The sequence below is a fragment of the Strix uralensis genome, chromosome Z, assembly GCF_047716275.1.
Source record: "Strix uralensis isolate ZFMK-TIS-50842 chromosome Z, bStrUra1, whole genome shotgun sequence".
In the NCBI taxonomy this organism is placed as follows: domain Eukaryota; kingdom Metazoa; phylum Chordata; class Aves; order Strigiformes; family Strigidae; genus Strix; species Strix uralensis.
The window spans coordinates 46,162,357-46,181,187 of NC_134012.1; the positions used below are offsets into that span (position 1 = coordinate 46,162,357).

At 37.9% G+C, this 18,831-nt stretch overlaps 1 protein-coding gene across 2 annotated transcripts; it reads left to right on the plus strand.

The window, feature by feature from the left end:
• The first annotated feature begins 35 nt into the window (after nucleotides 1-35).
• Nucleotides 36-18,543, plus strand: ABHD17B (abhydrolase domain containing 17B, depalmitoylase). Of its 2 annotated transcripts, XM_074854981.1 has the most exons (5): nucleotides 38-275; nucleotides 6,579-6,812; nucleotides 6,900-7,053; nucleotides 15,952-16,131; nucleotides 17,013-18,543. In XM_074854981.1, exons 2-5 carry the CDS (start codon nucleotides 6,587-6,589, stop codon nucleotides 17,230-17,232), a joined length of 780 nt encoding a protein of 259 aa, XP_074711082.1. In that variant the 5' UTR covers nucleotides 38-275; nucleotides 6,579-6,586; the 3' UTR covers nucleotides 17,233-18,543. The 2 variants fall into 2 exon arrangements, with proteins under 2 accessions (XP_074711081.1, XP_074711082.1); XM_074854980.1 differs by having other exon boundaries at nucleotides 36-275; nucleotides 6,579-7,053.
• The last annotated feature ends 288 nt before the right edge of the window (nucleotides 18,544-18,831 follow it).

The following is an 18,831-nucleotide window of genomic DNA, read 5'->3' on the forward strand; positions in this document are numbered from 1 at the left end:
GGGCCGCTCCGGCAGGCGCTGGGGCCGATGCAGTCGTTCGGCGAGGCGAGGCCGGCGCCGTTCCCCTAGGCCGCGCGGGGAGCAGCTCTCCAGGGGCCGCCCGCTCTCTGCCGCGGGGCCGCGGGCGCTGGCCGGGGCGCTGACAGCCGCCTGCTGCCGCACCGTTACTCAGCACAACCGGCACCCCTCCCCCGCCGGCCCGGCGCCCGAGCGGCGGTGGTTGGGCAGGTGCGGGGCCGCGCGCGCGCCGCCGCCGAGCGGAGCGCCGGGCGCAGGTACGGGCTCTCCTCCCCGCGGCAGCGGTGGGGTCGGGCGAGCTGTGGTGAGGAGGCGGTGGGGAGCAGCCGGCGCGGCTCCGGCTCGGCGCTGGCGGCGGGGTTGCGGTTCGAGGATCCGCTTCCGAGGTGTGGCGGCGAGTCGGCCTCTCGGCAGGTCCGGCCGTCTCTGCCCTCCGTCCGGGGCAGGCATGTGGCGGCCCGCCTCCCGGGGCTGTGGCGTGGGGCAGGGGAAGGGCCGCGGCAGGACCGGCTTTTCCTCGGTGAGGGAGGCGACGCGTCGGCTCTCCGACCCGAGCCGGGCAGGGGAGTGTTGGCCCCGGCAACCCCCCTGCCCGCCTTCTCGCTGTGGGCTCGGGCGCCTCTGCCCTGCCGCCCTCGGTGCCCCCAGCACCGGAGGCGGGGCGTCGCCTGCCTCCCGAGGTACTGCGGGCGCTCTGCCCCGGGGCTCCCGGCTCCGTGGTCTTGCCGTGGACGCCTTTGTTCGGGAAGCGGGCGTGCTGACTTTTTAAACGCTTGTTAAATTCTGGCTTTTACCGGGTCTAAATAGTGCCTCCCGTGTCAACGTTGTTGACTTCTGCGAAGTCCTTTTTAGATACAGACACCTGAAGAGTTCATTTAATTCTGGCGAGCCTGATTTAATGTATTTCTTAAGCTTCTGATGTTGGTGGTGGGAGTGACGCTGCCGTTAAAATTGTTCTCGGGGATTATTAATTTAAAAGTTTTAAAGTATTTGGCCAGAAGGTAGCTAGAAAAATACATGACTGCAGCAACCAAAATAGTACCGTCTGAACGTAGACAGGTTTTAAAAGCTTGTTCGCGATTGACCGGTTGGTGCAGTGAAGCACCAGGTTGATGCAGCTGAAATACAGGAAGGGGGCTTCTGTGCCTGTCAGCGTGCAGATAGCTTTAGCAGAGCAGGTCCGTGGTGCAGAGTCTTGCTTGGAGCATGCAAAACATCTTGTAATCCGACTTAATCCCACAGTTGTCGATCTGGGATCTTTAGAGCGTTGGTTTGTTCTTTAGGTGAGAAGGAACGGCTAGATTTTTCAGTTGTCAGCGTTTACAGTATTCCCTTAGTTTTTTTCAACTGTGGCATTACTTTTTAAGGTATACAAGGTAACCAGCAGAAGAAGAATGTCTCTACACACAAGTTACACTTTATAATATTGCTAGAAATTGTGAGAATAGTAAAGCTGTTTATTTGTTTAAAATCAGACTAACCAAAATGAAGTTTTGGTCCTGCCAAGCTTCTTTGTTTTTAGGTAGATTGCTTTGCTCTTTGAAAACTACCTTAAAGAGTTACTTAGTGGTATTTCTTGGTATGATTTTTTCCTTATTGAATAGACTTCTCTGTTCTTTTCTGGACCTACTGAGCATTCTTCTGTAATAATTCTATTAGTTTCTATATAATACTTAATTGGACACTGATTTTTTTTTTTCCCACTAAATATTTTGTTGCTTTAACTGTTGAAGTAGTTGGAGGATGTTCATACCCTTCTGTTTCATTTTTAATATAATGCAGATGTTGAAATAAATATGAGTGCTTCAGTAGTGGCTTGAACTCAAGTTTTCATTGCATTGTGTTCAGTGACAGAGTGAGGGAAACTACTTTAGAGTTTCTTATTTCAGCAGTGTATAATTAAAAATGATTATTTAAAAAAAACCCCACCCAAACAACAAGCAAAAAACCCTGACAATTTGAATATCTTGCCTGTTACAGTATCACTAAAATTTACAAACCAGCAGCTGTATTTACAAGTTTGACTTTGTTCTCTTGAATAGTTCCTATGAAATAGGTAATTTAATTTAAATATACAATTAGAATAATGTATATTTAATGTAAATGTAAGATTTCTAGATAAGTGTTTGCAAGGGCTGGGCTTTTGAGACTAATATGTAGTGAAGTACTCAAAGATGTGAACAATAGGAGCCACTCTCTTGTTATGATTTGCAGAGGCATGAGGACAGAAATAATTGCTTATATGAAAGAACTACATTTGTGTTATCCTAGAAATCACAAGATAAATATTTGAGGTGTTCTTTCAGATTAGATAGACTTTTTTCCCTCTCTTCTTGTCAGCCTTAATGAAAAGGTTAATTGCCGAAGAATGGATTGAAATTACTGCCTGTGGGCAGGTTTACATTTGTCATTTTCTGTGTTACTTTTTTTATTCATGAGAAAGAGATAAATTTGATGAAACAATCTGGACTTTCTTTTAAAAGCTATCCCAGACGGGGCGGATGATGCTACTTGGACCTGGTTTATTTCTTAGCCCTTCTTGGTGTAATAGTAGTGCAATATCAGTTTTCCACAGTTTCTTCCACAGAGTTGTGATTTTAAAGGATATATATATATATATGCATATATATATGATTTTAAATGAGATATATATATATTTTACTTATTATATTCTTTGTGTTGTTAGTGATTTTACCAGCATTAGGAGCTGTGTTTACAGAACAGCACTGGCTTCCTTATTAATACTGAAATGACAAGTGGAAGGTGAAATGGTTATGTTGTTGGGATGTGTTGGACTCCGCATCTGAAGGTGCTAGTGTAATGAGCACAGAGATTTACATCATGCATGCTCAGAAGGTGTTAGATTATGACTTAGGTATTCACAGCATATTTTATGCAAATGACTTCCCATTAAAGTTATTCATCCATACTTGTGGAACTGTATGCTTAAGGTAATTTGTGGTCAGTGTTGCTTTTGCCCTGGTTTCAGTAAGAGTCCAGATAAAGCATATATCAAGCCCATTTGTTATTAGAGTGATCTTAAATGCAATTTCACTTGTGATACCGTGTTCACTTTCTATAAATTACATTTTAGACTTAATAAAATAATCAGTCTCTTGAGACTGTTGATGTCTAAAGCTTTTACTAAGGCTAGGTGATGTGAAATGAAGAGGGTTTTGTGACTTAATTTTTATGGTAATGATTTTTGGCTGGATGAATCATTAGTAAATCATGTTACATGTTTTTTGACATTAAAAGAAAAAACGCTATTGGGGAGTTAATGTTAAGTTTAATCCCTCATTGAAGTATCTGAGCAGTATACCTTTTGAGGAAAGATAATGCCTGTTGAAGTTAAATTATGACATCTGGTGAATAACTACTAGGCTGAAATGCTGATTCAGTTAACTTTTAAACAGTGATATCAGAATTACTCTATACACCCTGGGGACTCTGTCACATCCTGGTTCAATTCCAGATCCGGAGGTTAAGAACACACTCATGTGAATACAATGAATGACAAACTAGTTCCAGTATAATGGAAACATTGTTTGCATTTAGTTGCAGGTATCCTCCTGAGGAAGTTCAGTAGGTGTTTTGTGTCACATTTGTTCAGTTAGTGAAGCTAGGGATCTGCTGTTTTTCTTGGCTCTCCTGAGTGAAGAAAGGACAAGTATTTGTTTTAAAGAAAAGAGTTTTTGCTAGCCGTGATTTAGATCAGGAACAACTCTGGAATCAGAGTCTTTAGTTTCAGTAGACAGAGTTTCCATTGGATTAAATGGACATTATATGAAGTCTACATTACATCTAGTATAGGGGAGAAATAAGACTTTAGCCATGGTCCTTAGCATAAGTCATTTGCCATATGTGGCAACAGCCCATTTTTAGCACATTTAAGCTGTCTTGGGGCACAGTACCACCTCAGCTGATTAACTGTGGTTAGTGCAGTACTGCCCTGTGTGTGAATTCCACAGGCCAGCTTTCAGTTTTCTGAAATGACTTTGACAAATAGCAAACATTTTCTGAGTGAAATCATATTTGTGGTGTTGGTGTGCTGTTTATAGTTATAAATAATGTAAACTCCTATTTTAATTCTGACAAGTGGATTGGGAATCAAGTAAAAAATTGTGCAGCTGTGGTATGCTGGAAGAGAGCGCAATCTCCTGTTCCTGAGCAGAACAGGCAATTTATACCTTAATTTTGGAGGTACATATTGTTCTAAATGTTTCGTATAAAATAATATATATCTCCCTGCTTCCCCGCACCCCCACCCCCCACGCCCCGTAAATTGTAGTATCTAGCTTTTGGCTTCAGCTTTTCTGAAAAGGTGGGAAAATTTACTTGGAACAAATCAGTTTAATAGTTTCTTATAGAAATAGAAGTGTGGTTGAATACTAGGTCATAAACACTTCTTGCAAAAAAAGCCTGTTAAGGCATTACATGAGTTTCTCTGGGCTGTAAACATGAACTTTCTATGTAGAGGTGAAATAAATGGCTCCTTTGGTGCTCACAGCTGTAAGAGAAGTAAAGAAGGAAAGAAGTCGAGTTTTTCTTGTGCATAAGACCCCTCCTCCATTTCTTGTCCTGACTTGCAGGTTAAAATTAAACTTAATTTTATGTCCAGATAATCTCTCCTGACAGGGAATAGATGAGCCATTCCAAATTTGAGTGACTACTTATGCTGATTACATAAACACATGAGGTGGTTGTTTCTTTAGCTGGCAGAAATATGGTCATTTATTTGGGACCTTCATTTAAGAGACAATCTACCTTTTTATGGGAGGTGATCAGTACACCCTTCTTACCATCTCCTCTAAATTGGTAGTGTTGGTCAGTCATATCTAAGAATCTGTGATTTCCCTCTATTGAAGAAAACTAGAGACTGGGGGTGAAAGCAATTGGCTGTAGCAGCCTTGGCAAAAAAATGGGGTTTTGTGCCCTACAAAGACAAGTAGTATTCCAAGAATGGTCATGTTGTTTATCAGACTTATGCTGTGCCTTACTCTATAAGTAGTCTCTATGTAACATTGTATGCAGTACGTATTCATAGTCTACCACAGGGAAGAGACCATTCACACATCCAAAATACGGATAGTTCTGTGATCTATATTCAACTGCTCTTAGAGCAGCGTCCTTGAAACTTTTCTAAAGAGAAATTTATACAGGCATGAAAACTATGCTTGTATACAAGTTAGAGGACAAACTTTGAAATAGGATCTAAATACTGCCCAGTATTCTAGTTAACAGTAAGATTTTATTATTGGATTACATGGGTATTTCTGAAATGACACGGGATTGTGGACATCAGAAATCAGCTTGTTTTGTTCACGTTTGTAAACTTGAATGTAGCAGTCAAAGCTGGTACATGAAACCGTAGGAGTGTTTCTGTTTGCATGACCTGGCAGGAACTGAGCTTGAGACCTGTAGATAGATTTGGGATGGAAAACTTGTTTAAGTTGAGATGAAATGTCAGATGCCTTAACACAAGGAATGTAGTGTAAATGCTTATCTTAAATGTGCTGGTTTCCAGCATGGCTCATGGAAGATTTCATCAGTCTTCCTACCTCTGAGAAAAAGTATTGTCACATTTTTTTCCCCCTCTTTTATCCCTGCTGTAAATTAAGAGGACACAATGCCTACTTTTCAGGGCAACTGTATCTTTACCTACTTGCTTTAGGTATATGTGTGTTTACTTTTTTTTTTCTCCTCTCCACTCTGTTAACCAATTATTTGAATTGGTAGTATAGGTTATATTGATTTGCCAAATATTTGTCATAGAGCATTTGGTTTGGGATTATTTTAGTAAAGCACAGAATAGAAATAGTCATATCATTAATATAATCCCAATTCCTATGCACAATACAGGAAACCTTAGCTAATAATTTCTTTACAAGGTTTGGAAATGTTTATGGCAGCCAGTATGTGGAGCAAGGAAGAGTTTATGGCTGGATTTTAGTTTACTGAAGGTCTACAGTGTTTGCTAAGCCAGCAGAAGCATCTTGTTTTGCCTTCTAAGTTTTGACCTTCATGCACCTTTCATACTGCTGATACTGCTTGCAGGAGTCTGTAACTCATGATTGCATTACATATTCTCTGTATTTATGAAATACTGTTGTGATTTTTTGCTGCAGAGATCTGCATAGCCTTAGTATCCTGCAAACACTGCAACATATTTTAATTGTTCTTTATATGTATTTGTCAATGGGATGAACATTTCTCTTAATAGCTTAAGATGAGGGCCTTAATTTCTTCCAGAGAAACTCCATAACTAATGCTTGTTCTTTCCCTGGGTAATCATATTTTAGTTTTAATATCTGGCGGGGCTTTAGAGTTATCACCTTTCTTTAATAATATGCCCATTCTAAAGTAGCTAATAATATCAAATAAGCTATTATATAGAAATTTACATATATATTTAAATCTGTGTTTTGTGAAATGTTTCCACTAAAATTATGTATTATTTTCTAGAGAGGTCACGTTTACATTTTCCATGAGTTTTTATTTTTTCTTTTTTTTTTTATATAGGATCTAGAAACTGATACCATTCTCTCTTCCTGTTTCAGACTAGAAGATGAATAATCTTTCCTTTAGTGAACTGTGTTGCCTGTTCTGTTGTCCACCATGCCCAGGGAAAATTGCTTCCAAACTGGCATTCTTGCCTCCTGATCCCACGTACACACTGATGTGTGATGAGAGTGGTAGTCGCTGGACTTTACATCTCTCTGAGCGAGCAGACTGGCAATATTCTTCTAGAGAAAAAGATGCCATTGAGTGCTTCATGACTAGAACAAGTAAAGGTAACAGGATTGCCTGTATGTTTGTGCGTTGCTCACCTAACGCCAAGTATACTTTGCTCTTCTCACATGGAAATGCTGTTGACCTAGGTCAGATGAGCAGCTTTTACATAGGACTGGGTTCACGGATTAATTGCAACATATTCTCATATGATTATTCTGGATATGGTGCAAGTTCTGGGAAGCCAACAGAGAAGAATTTGTATGCTGACATTGATGCTGCTTGGGTGGCTCTTAGGACAAGGTAAGACATTAGTTGCCATTTTTCTTTTACAGCATGCTTTTCAAATGGTTGTACTTACTCGGCATTAGTAGTTTAAACAGAAATGCTGTATTTTAGGATTAATGGATTCATATCCAAGCTGATCAATGGTGCATTATGCTGAAGGCATTGTCAGTATTGAGCAGGATGAGTATATAGTACTGTTACATGAGAAAAATTGAAATGGGATGAAATTTAATAAGGTATGTTTCACTCTTGAATGATTAGAAGATAATCCTTATTGTCACAGCCTGGGATCCTCTCAGGATCCTCTCAGCTGGAAATCTCAGAAGATAGAAAAAACCTATAATAATTGATTCCCTGATAACTGGTGTGATGTGGGTGACAGAAAATGCAGGTTGCTTTTTCAGGTAATTCCATCACCTACTTTTTTTTGTGGGGAGTGACAGTGGAAAAGCTGTTATAAGAGAACCTAGTGAGACTCTGTATGGTGTTTAGACCACCTTTGTTTCAGAATTCAAACTAGCAGCTACAGCATTTCCAAAGATAGCTTTCTATATAAAACAAAAAGGTGTTTTTATCTTAATAATATATGATGTGTGGGAGAGGTTGTAATTGATCTGTGTAAATACATTTATGGTGGGAACAAAAAACCAAGAATTTGAGTCAGTGGTGTTAGCTCAAATAGATTAAAACTGGACAAGGAAAAAAATGCAATTTGAAGGATGTTGTTTCAGTGATTTCTGTGTTCTAAGCCTCTGGTTTTAGGGAGATAAATTAGTAAGATGGAAGACTCTGGAGGTAATCTGATACAGGTAAGAATCCTAGGCACCAAATAAATGCAGCACTGAAAACCCACTTCTTAAATTTGAGAGCAATTTTCACCATGGTTTGTTCCATTTAGAGCAATATTCTTCTTGTGTTGCAAGTACCCAAACTACAGAAAGATTATTTTTTAAAATACTATGTGATCATAAGAATAGCTGTTCACTAAAAAAACTCCCATCATATTGTGTATTTGCACCAAAAAGCTGTGAAAACCTGAATTTAATGTAGAGCAGCATGTTATGTTTCAATCATTGCAACTTGAGTACACTGTTTAATAATATAATATCAGGGATGTGACTTAGTGCAAGGGCATGTGTAAAGACTCTTTAAATCCTGGAGCCTGGTAACTGTTGCAGTGAATTTAGAACTTGATCAGTTAACTGTTTTCCTATTTGGAGCAGATTATCCCTTTTCAGTGTTTTTAAATACACATACTGTCTTGCATTTCTTTTACATCATAACAAAGGTGTGATATTTCTTTTTAAAGAAGCATACTTTATTCATATATTAAAGTAGGTGGAACGCTTATTATTATAAACCTCACACAACCACAGAGGACAGGTATTCAGCCTCATATATTCAAAAACACACATACTGTGTTATTCGATTAGGTTTTGGCATTTCTTTTGATTACAGTAGAAAGTTGAGATATATCTAGACATCCGTTCTGTAAACCAAGAGCGACAACAGGTGCACTGGTGACCGTGATTTGTAGTTAAGTGATCTGGAAGATTGCTGTTAGGCGAGATTCCCAGTAACATTGACCAAAAACATCATATGGTTTGTGAACAAAGTGGACGACGGTCTGAATTGTTTAAATGTACCACAGAATGGAAGAGAAATAGATGATGAAACTTCATCATTTATTTATGTCCGTTTACCGTCTCTGTTTTATGAATTAATTTGTAGTTATTGTCTCTTTCTCCTGCTGATGAATTTCTGATTGAAAATCTAAAAGGAAATGTGACTGCAACTTGAATTCTTGCCTCCATTTGTGAACAACGCATAGTGTACCTTCCCTAATCAAATAAGATTGTTAATTATAATATCCCATCTGAACATGCCCTCTGCTGAACAGACACTGTTGCAGAGAAACTCTAAATACATACTACATCTATCTGCTTTTTCCTCTTCCATTCAGCAAGGACCTCACTTCAATCCCATTTGCTGTCTGTGTTTATTTTTTGTGTCAAAGTCTTCTTTAGAAATACATAATTCTGTAGAGTGTATAGAGGTTGGATTGGTCTGCCTAACGTGTAGATTTCACAAATATGAACTGAATTTTTTCTATTGCTTAGAAAGTGGTTGCTATTACTAGTTTCCACTGTGGTACTTTCAGCAGCTTTCCAATTGGCAGACCTGGTCTCATCCTTGTATCCAAATGCTGAATGTAGCATGGAGAAGTTCAGCACATGACTCTGAATATACTGGCTCACACAGTTTGGTTACCAGTCCATGATATTCTCTTGAGCCCTGAGACAATGCTCAGCTGTGTTTGAATACTTAATGAATATCTGGACCAGAATGGAGCCTTTGAGTATTTGCTGCAGCATTGATTCACTTTTCTAGAATACCCTGTTCTGTGTTACACTGCCACCATCTTTAATGATTTATAATGTAAGTGTTCTGCAAAATCAAATTAATTCAGCGGATTGTTTGCAGGGTAGATGTAAGTATAGCTGTGATGCCTTTGAAATTCATAGTGATGGGATGAGAGAAGAAAGGGATCCTAGGCTTTTGAACTGTGCCTCACAGATTGTGATGGGATGAAGAAAAAAATGGAGAAATAACCTTGGTTGGAGATTGATCACAGCCACCCACAGCCCCCTGCATTCCGTATTCTGAGAAATCGGATCATAGAACCCAGCATTAAGAGGTGTTTTTGGGGTAATTGAAATGCTGATGTGGACTTCATTCTACAGTAAGCGCAGCTGCTTATGATGGAGACACGTTGGTGTGTTAGGTTTTGTATCTTGGAAGGACAGTCCAGTTGGTAATCTGTAAATTAGCACAACTGTCCAGTGGGACTGGACACCTAGGGTGAAATAGCCTGGAACTAGTATTGAGGGTGATGGCGAGGTTGGTCCAACACCTCTTTGTTAAAAGCGGTTGCCATAAGGGTATGTGAATATTATCATCCATGTAAATGAATACAGAAAGCTAATTTGGCAGCAGATCTGAAGAGATAAACAGTCCCTATTCTTTACCTGCTTTGAGTATTTTAATAGGAAGCAGCTATCCATGTGGATGTTGACTGTGGAAGAAGGCAAGGTGATTCACTGCCATCATGTTTTGGAAAGTTGCACATTATTGCATATTCATGTGCATGGAACTATATAAAAGCTGCAAGCGAGGACATTCTTCTTCTGACTGTCATAGCTACAAAGTGTTGAAATGCCAGGAGTCACTTTGGGATACGCCTGTTTCTGCTGTCCTGGTCTCTGAAGGCTTTTGATGACACCCTAGCAATGGTGGAAAGGTTTAACCAGCCCCAGGCAAATGCAGGGCAAGTGGCACTGATTCAGAAACCTGAAGACTTGCCAGAGTTGCCTCATGAGCAGATTTACCTTTAAGAAGCCAAACAGCTTTTTCATTGTTGCTTATCATGGACTGTATAATAATTGAAAAATTGAAGGGTAAATCTCACCATCAGACTGATGTGTCAAGGTAAACAGCCAAATACAGGAGTAATATCAAATCTATTTGAGTGTTGGCTGAAAGTGTTCTTTTGAGAATTCACAAATTACGTTTGTGGGGTTTTTTGATTCAAATTCAGGGTTTTTTTTTTTTCTAGAAGATGAGGTGCCTTAACTTTGAATATTTGGAGAGAAATTGACCTTGTATTTAAAGTGATAAGGAAAAGTAGCTTAACTTATCATGAAGAGAAATCTTGCCAGTAAAACAAATGTACCAGTAGCATTGTGAGGTTTAGAAAAGGTCAAACCATCATGAGAGAGACAGAGGAGCTGCAGTTTCATGATTACTACATGTGCTCTTCATGGCCTGGAATGTTGATAGTTAAAGGTGTGGAGGATGTTCATGCCCTTTATGTTCTGCAATTTGCAGCTGTAATTTTGTGTGTTATGTGCATGATGACAAGAGGTTCTGAGATGTGCACTGAAAATTCCCTCAGGATGTTCCCCTGTGTTCCATGTGCTCCTGGCACTGCTGTCAGTTGGTTAAGTGTGTGTGTTGCAGTACCTTCACAAATAGTAGTCTCTTCAGAGCATCTGTTGCACTTCTTCATTAGTGTGAGCCTGAGAGGTACTACTGAAAATGTACCCTTCTAAGGTTGATTTTACTGATACTTTATTATTGTAAAGTGAGTAAGTCCTCTAGATTAACAGCAGTAGTTCAGCAGTAAAAAAATACCTCCCTTAGGTGTATCAAGGGCAAAATGGCAGGTACTCTAACAGCCTGCAAGTATAGTATGGTAATTTCAGTTAGTATTTGGTTGTTAAAGGTAACTGAAGTTTAAAAAAAAAATAAAACAAAATCAAAAACCATTTGTTACAACCAGCCGTGTATTTTGTAGTTTGCATATTGCACATCATGGTAACGTGATATATATCTCCAATGAAAGTATATAATATGATGAATATCCAGTGTAAGTGATATACGGTGTATATATGTGTAAGTGATATATGGTGTATATCCAATTAGTTTTCAAAGCAGGTTCAGATGGGACTTTGAGCAACCTATTTTAATGAAGGATGTCTCTGCCTATGGAGCGGGCTGGCCTAGATCGTCTTACAACCCAAACTGTTTTATGATTCTGTGAAAAGAAAAAAAGGAGGAGGGAGGAGTGGAAAAGAGGTGGACTGCTACTAAGATAAGTGTTTAGCAAAGTGCAGAAAAGATCTTGTTACAGCGATAGAAACAAAGTGGAAATGGTGAAAGTGTTTCTGCTCAACACATTGTGAAGTTTATCACAAGGGGGAAAAAAAGAACATGTGATTGTTGTTTAGCAGTTCTTTTCCTGCCAGAAGCTGAAAAGATCAGGCAGGAGTGTTCATGAGTGCTTCTTTTACATGAGACCATCTATATCTGATCAGCATATACAGGCTCTCAGAAGAGAATAGTGGCTTCGTTAGTGTTATCTTGGGCCCTGATTCTAGGGAGTGGTCTGGTAGTACAGTTACAACAATTTATTGGCTTCCTTCTTCCTTTAACCCACCAGTGGCATGTCATTTCTTGCCTGGTCCTGAAGACAGCCAGCACAAAGGAGAAGGAAAAGTAGTTGCTCCCCTACTCCCAGAAGAGATTAATTTAGTTTCCTAAACTAGTTGGTGAAGCCCAATGAGGGGAAGCATGTGGCTGAAAATAGGAAAGTGGTTCTCTACTGTTTGGCGACAGCTTAGCTTTGTAGTGACATTAACCTGTACCTTTAGTGTGATGATAGGGCAGAAGTTTGTGAGTGCTCAGACACTCTGTGTGGATGCTAGCAAGCTTATGTCAACAGAGGTACATTTAGTTCTATGTAAAAACTGCTTTTCAAGTTCCATGTGCTTTCCAGTCAGGTAGCACTTAGGTGCATGAACATAAAGGATGAATCAGGTGTGGAAAGGAGTTGAAATCTCAGTTGCTGTGGGAAAGACAAAAATGTTGTGGGCAGCCTTTAAACTGTGGAAAGTAGCTATCTAAATTTTATGCCAGATTCAGTCCAGAATAGCTTGTCCCTGAGGAAGAGTGCTCTCTCTGAGAAGGTACATCTGCGCACAGCTACTTTTACGATTTTGTTCCAAGATTCTTTCTGGTGATTATGGCTTAAAAAAAAAAAAAAAAACAAAACCAAAAACCAAAAAACAAACCACATGAAAACCCCACCATTACCACCACCACCAAACTGAAGGCCTGTCTATTCTGTCACAAGTTATCTAAGATTGCTTGAGTAGACAATAGTGTTTACATTACTTCTATGATTAATATAATGAGCTTTCAAAGATATCAACAGTTTTTACAGCACGTCTTTGAGCTCTTGTCACCAAAACAGCTGCTTACAGCATATGGCTCTCTAACTGTCATGTTCTCCTTCCTCAGGATGGCATGTAATTCTAAGGCACTGATTAAGAGAACAATATTACTGCCACTTTTTCTCTTGATCTGACACTTCCTCATTTGGGAGACCAGGTGTGTAGTCAACTAATAATTTTCTACCAAACTTCTTGGAGTTTACCTGAAGTTTACCGGACTGTTAAAAGGAGGAGTAGATGGATATTATGCCTAGGGAATTTACCAATAGTTATCTTTTCAAAAATTCTTCCATTTTAGATTGGAAGGTGATACTTTCAGGAGAGAGGAGCTGAGGGACAGTTGGGCTCTTCCTTTTTCCCGAACTTTTCAGAAGCCTGTTCAAGAGAAGAGGAAAGACTGCAGACAGACACAGCAGATGTTGTTCTCTGATTTTCAAACTTCTTGTTTTGTTTTGGTCTTCAAGCCAGAATATTCAAAAGTCTGCTTTGAAGCACTTTCGGTGACTGGTTTCACTATTTTAGTTTCCAGACTGCAAACCAAATAGTTTCTGGTGGGTGCTGTGAAGGCAATCTGTTTGTCTGTGATAGAGAAAGGATTACTTTAATCCAAATATAGTAAAAACTTTTCCTAGATTACTTTTTGTAGCTAACAATTAGCTATCTTTAGGCTGAAGGATTTGGATCCAAAAATAGGGGGAAGATTAATGAGAAAGAGGAGAATATATACTCCAAAATATATTTTAAAGTTTTGCTTTAAATTTCTGTGCAATGGCCTGCATCTTGTAAAACTTAATACCTGAGGAAAAGTGAGTGTGATAATTTGCAAGATTTTTTTTATTTGAGGACTATTATATCATAATGTGCTGTGCAAACTCCATGCCATGCTAATGATGCCGTGTCAGGTATTATGTGAGCTTTGTTCACATTATATGAAAGGGATAGAAGGCTATACTGTACTTTCAGAATGGACAAGTGTGATTTGAATTACTTTGAACTGGGAGATCAATTGTAAAAGGATAGGTGCTAGGCTGTTCTCCAGTGTTTCAGAAGAGATACAGAAATAGTGGAGACCTTATATTTGTTTTGGTTTCAAAGCTTTAATTTATTATATTTTTTGTGTGTTGGAATTTTGAGAAAATCTTTGTTAATTAGAATATTTGAGGTTTTTTTATTCTCTGAGAACTTTTGTGAGGTGGAGAGCTTGCCTGTAGTTCCAGGCTGATGTTTGAGTCCTACTGTTTTAGGACTTTTAATTTAATTATGATCCTAGAAACTCTTTGTAGGAAATGCTGATAATAATTAAGTAGTCATGATACAGATAGATTTCTATTAATGTATCTGTGCTAGTACTTTTACAGCTTTTATGTTTTCCTCTAGCAGAATACAATTTAAATAAATAGGTGAATAGTTAATTAGACAATGTAAGCTGTGAGCAGTGGATTTTAGCCCCAATTTAGAAAGTGTATTGGGGTGCATAATGAGTTCTGCTAGTGATATTTACATTTTAGTAATACTTAAATGTGATTTTGTTTTTGTTGAAATCTTCCCAGATTTTTTTTTTTTTTAAATTAACTGATTATTACATACTGATGTAACACACAGGGCATGTTTTCTGACTTATTGAAAAGTACTTGTGAATTTTTGGTTTTGTTGGTTGGTAATTTGAATGTATTGTTACATGTGAAACATCTTTTTTTCCTAATATTCCTGATTTTGAGGCTTTTAGACTTTACTGATTTTATTGTTTGACCTATACAGTTTATAAGATATGGACAGATAAGTTATTAGCCGTGTTTATAAGATACTGGTCAATTTTTTATTACTTCTGTTACCCTGGCTTTTCTGAAGGTATGCAAAATGTACTAATTTGGGAACTCCTTTGTGGCTATGATTGTTGTTATATAGCTTTGACAGAAAAGATGCATGTGTTTAATATAGGAGAGGTAATGATTGCACTTTGCTTCAACGGAAAACAGTTGATTGTCAGTCTTAGGATTATAGTCAGGTGACAAATGTTAAACTTGCCTCATGCTGTTCCACAGTGGTGTTAGGTTTCTGAGTTAGACTAGCCTGAACAAACTTCTGATAATACGTGAGAACAGTGTTTGACTTTTTTTTTTTTTTGTAATGCAGTGCAGTATCTCTTCCTATTTAAGGTACCTCCTTTCCCAAATAACTTAAGAAAAGGTACCCAGGTAGATACACTTCTGCAGTCTGAATCTTCATTAAGAGTACTTTCTTAGTGAAGATCAGCTCACTTCCACTGTGGACACTGCTCTTGCCAGCATAGCGTTCTGCTTAGAGGCTTTTCCTGTGTTACTTGGGAACCAGCTACTCTTTGTATCCACACTAATGCAGAAAAATATATTCAATCTGATCTGTATAAGTGTTAACTAGATGTTTCATGACTCTTTTGTTTACCTTGGTTAATTACAAAAAGAATTAGTGTTTTCATTTTACTAGGAGGGGAGGTTTTGACTTTTTAAATTTGTAGTGCTTATTGGACTGTCATAATTGTGGGTTAGGTTGGGTATTCCTCTTGCTAGCTTGCATGTCAAATCAACTGTGATAAGAAAGAAGCATCTCAGCTATTACATAAAATGTATGTTTTGACCACTGTCTGTATGGGCATGCTTTAGGTCACACTAAATTGCTGAGCAATGTTACAGGATTGCAGTTTTTATCAGGTATCGGAAGAGAAAAGCCAACCAAATTTTTGCAGAGTTGACTATGCTCCATTTGATGATAACCATAGAGCTAGTAAGGGTCTAATTAGGTTTTTGTTGTAGGTCCACTAGAGTTACAGTAAAGCCTTTCAACTAGTATACAAGTCAGAACTGCATTCACAAATCCATGTTTGAAAAAAATAAAGCCATGTTTCAGTATCAGTGAGGCATAAGACAAAAAAAAATAATGGAAATGGAGAGTAAATAATTGTCCCTTTAAGTCAGAATGTTATAGAATATACTTGCTTGTTGTTCTACCACCTCCTGTTTCATAGTTTTGCCTCTTCAGGAAATTTTCATCTTCAGAAATGCTTTTTTTTCTTTGCTGTGCGGTTGCAGTTTTGTCTGTTTCACTTTATATGTAATTTTTGTTAACATTTTAAATTTTCTAGGTATGGAATCCGCCCTGAAAATGTGATTATATATGGCCAGAGTATAGGAACAGTACCATCTGTGGATCTTGCTGCTAGGTATGAAAGTGCTGCTGTAATTCTTCATTCTCCACTGACCTCAGGAATGCGAGTAGCTTTTCCTGATACGAAGAAGACCTACTGCTTTGATGCATTCCCGAAGTAAGTTTAGGATTTTTTTTTATTCTGCATGCATTCTCTATTACAGAAGTTTTAGACTAGGGAAACAAGTAATACGGAAAACTGTCTGAAATTTCTTTCAAAGGTTTAAAAAAACAGTTGGAGAAAAATCAGAGTTAATAACAACAATGAGGATCATTTGATTTGAAGGAGTTTGCAGAACTTTGTAAATCTAGGTTTTTCACATCTCTAATCATTTCAGTGGGTATCTGTTAAAGAAGTGATCAGTTTTCCTATATGTAACCCCTAATATCACTAATTCTAACAAGCAGTTCTAGTTCAGTGAATTGTTAATCTGGGCAACTGAACACAGTCTTTTGCATATATTTCTGTAAGTAGCAAAGACTGGCAAACTAAGTCAACTTTAACTGAAGGAAATTCCTGTCGTGTTTCAGAACTATGCCACTAGTTGACCATTACAAACTGGTACACTTGTCTCAAAGAATTACTAGTATTTTGAGCATCTCACTTCAAAGACTTTTTCCCCATATATGATCAGACTTTAAGTGCTAAAATTCTGTTGACAAGCACTTTTTTACTGAAAAACTCTGAAGTAATATTTTCATCAGTCCAGTGACTTTGATTTTTTTCTGAAGTGAACATGGTAATACATACCACTCTTAGATGGATTGCTCTGTTATTTGATCCTAATAGTTTCCAGTAGTGTTTTTCCGTTCTGTGTGGCTTTACATGTAGTGGCTTCCAGGGTGTTGATAATATCTAATTTTCTAATGGTTTAAACAACTTCAGAATCAAATAATTAAAACTACAATATGTAATTAAAAAGTGAAATTAACAGTCTGCTCCTTCAAAAAGATTTAATAAAGCTTACTGTGTTCATAGATACAATCTTTTTCTTACAGCATTGACAAAATTTCTAAAATAACATCTCCTGTGTTAATAATCCATGGGACTGAAGATGAAGTAATTGACTTTTCACATGGCCTAGCATTATTTGAGCGTTGCCAGAGACCTGTAGAACCACTGTGGGTAGAAGGAGCGGGCCATAATGATGTGGAACTCTATGGACAGTACCTTGAAAGACTAAAACAGTTTGTATCACAGGAACTGGTGAACTTGTAATTTTCTTCATGTATTTACATGCTTTTTCATTTCACTGCAGAGCTGCACGCCTCGATAAATACATAACATAAAACCTGAAGGTTGTGTTTTCAAATCATCTTGATTGCCTTCATTAAATGTACAGGTAATGATTTGTCAACATAATTAATGAAGGTTTTAATGCCAGTATTATAAACTGGAATTACATGATCATGCAGTCAAGCTTGGCAGTTCATATTACTTTGTGTGATGTTTTTTCTTCTTAGATGTACAAAAAAAAAATCACAAGGAGTACTGTATGAAATTTTAATTATATAAAATCAAATGCTGTAAAAGTGTTGCCAAATGCTTTAGCATATCAAAACCAAGTTTATAAATATTTTTTAAACATCTCAAAATGTACTGTGACTTACTCTGTTGCACAGGTGTAAATTAAAAACCAGTCTTCTAAGCAGTTGTTCTGTAAAAATCTAATAGCCATGAAATTTGAGGAAATACTAATGTGTGTAATAAGAATAGAGAGTCACTGGAAATGATCCATGCCCTGTTATAGGGGGAGGGGGTCAATATAGATCTATCTTTTTCCATATTTTTCATATCTTTTGTGCTTAGTTTTACTTTAGTTGTTTTGTTCTTGTGTTGTGCCTTACCCTTCAGGTTAAACAAATTTACCCACTCATTTAAGCAGTCCTAATATAGCTAAAATAATGCCTCAAGTTATCATTGTTATAATGCAAATACCATTCACGTGATTGCTACTAAGGCCACTAAGTACTTCTTTGCAACCAGTAAGACTTTTAGAATCTAGAAGGCTTTGTGGACAATGTGGTTTTAAACATTGACTGCATAGAGATGCAGTACTTCATTGAAAGAACCTGGAAGTTTATCCATATTTGTAATAAACAATTTGCAAATTTGCAGTTGTCTGATCAGGCTTACTTTTGGATGTCTAGAGTAAAAGTTCATTGTTTTTTGACTGTTGTGTGGAAATTTTACTAATAGTGCCTGGATGGGGTGGGGAGAGGGGCAAGAAGAGAATGTTGACATTTTTCTATTAACTCATAGTAAAATAAACTTTGTAAGTTGCCTTTCCCTTGAATGCATTTTGTGTGAATAAAACTATGAAAAATGAGCTTAATTATATGTAGCCTATTTGTAAACAACGTAATATTCCAACAATACACACTGTGCTTCTAATTTTAAGGCCTTATGTAGTTTAATTGTTCTGCTTGGTTTTTGTGATTGAGACTATTGTATACTTAAATGTAGATTCAAGTATTGTGAAAACTTTGGTTAAGATGTGTTGATTAACAGTAAACAATATTCCCCACACTTGCTGTTCTTCCTTTTTTTTTTTTTTTGAAGAAATAGCAACAGTTGCTTGCGATATCAAAATAATAAGCAACTCCCCATTTACTCTATAACATCTAAGAACTAAAGCAGTAACCCATTGTTACAAATTGTCACCATATTTCTTTATCAGCAGCTACTGATTTTATCACCCTGCCACCCCCATGCCTCATCTTATTTCTTTCTGCCATTCAGCATACAGGTTTTCTGCTGCAGAGCTACTTATAAACAGTCTTCTGTAATGAATTCAAATTTAACTTTCACTGAAAT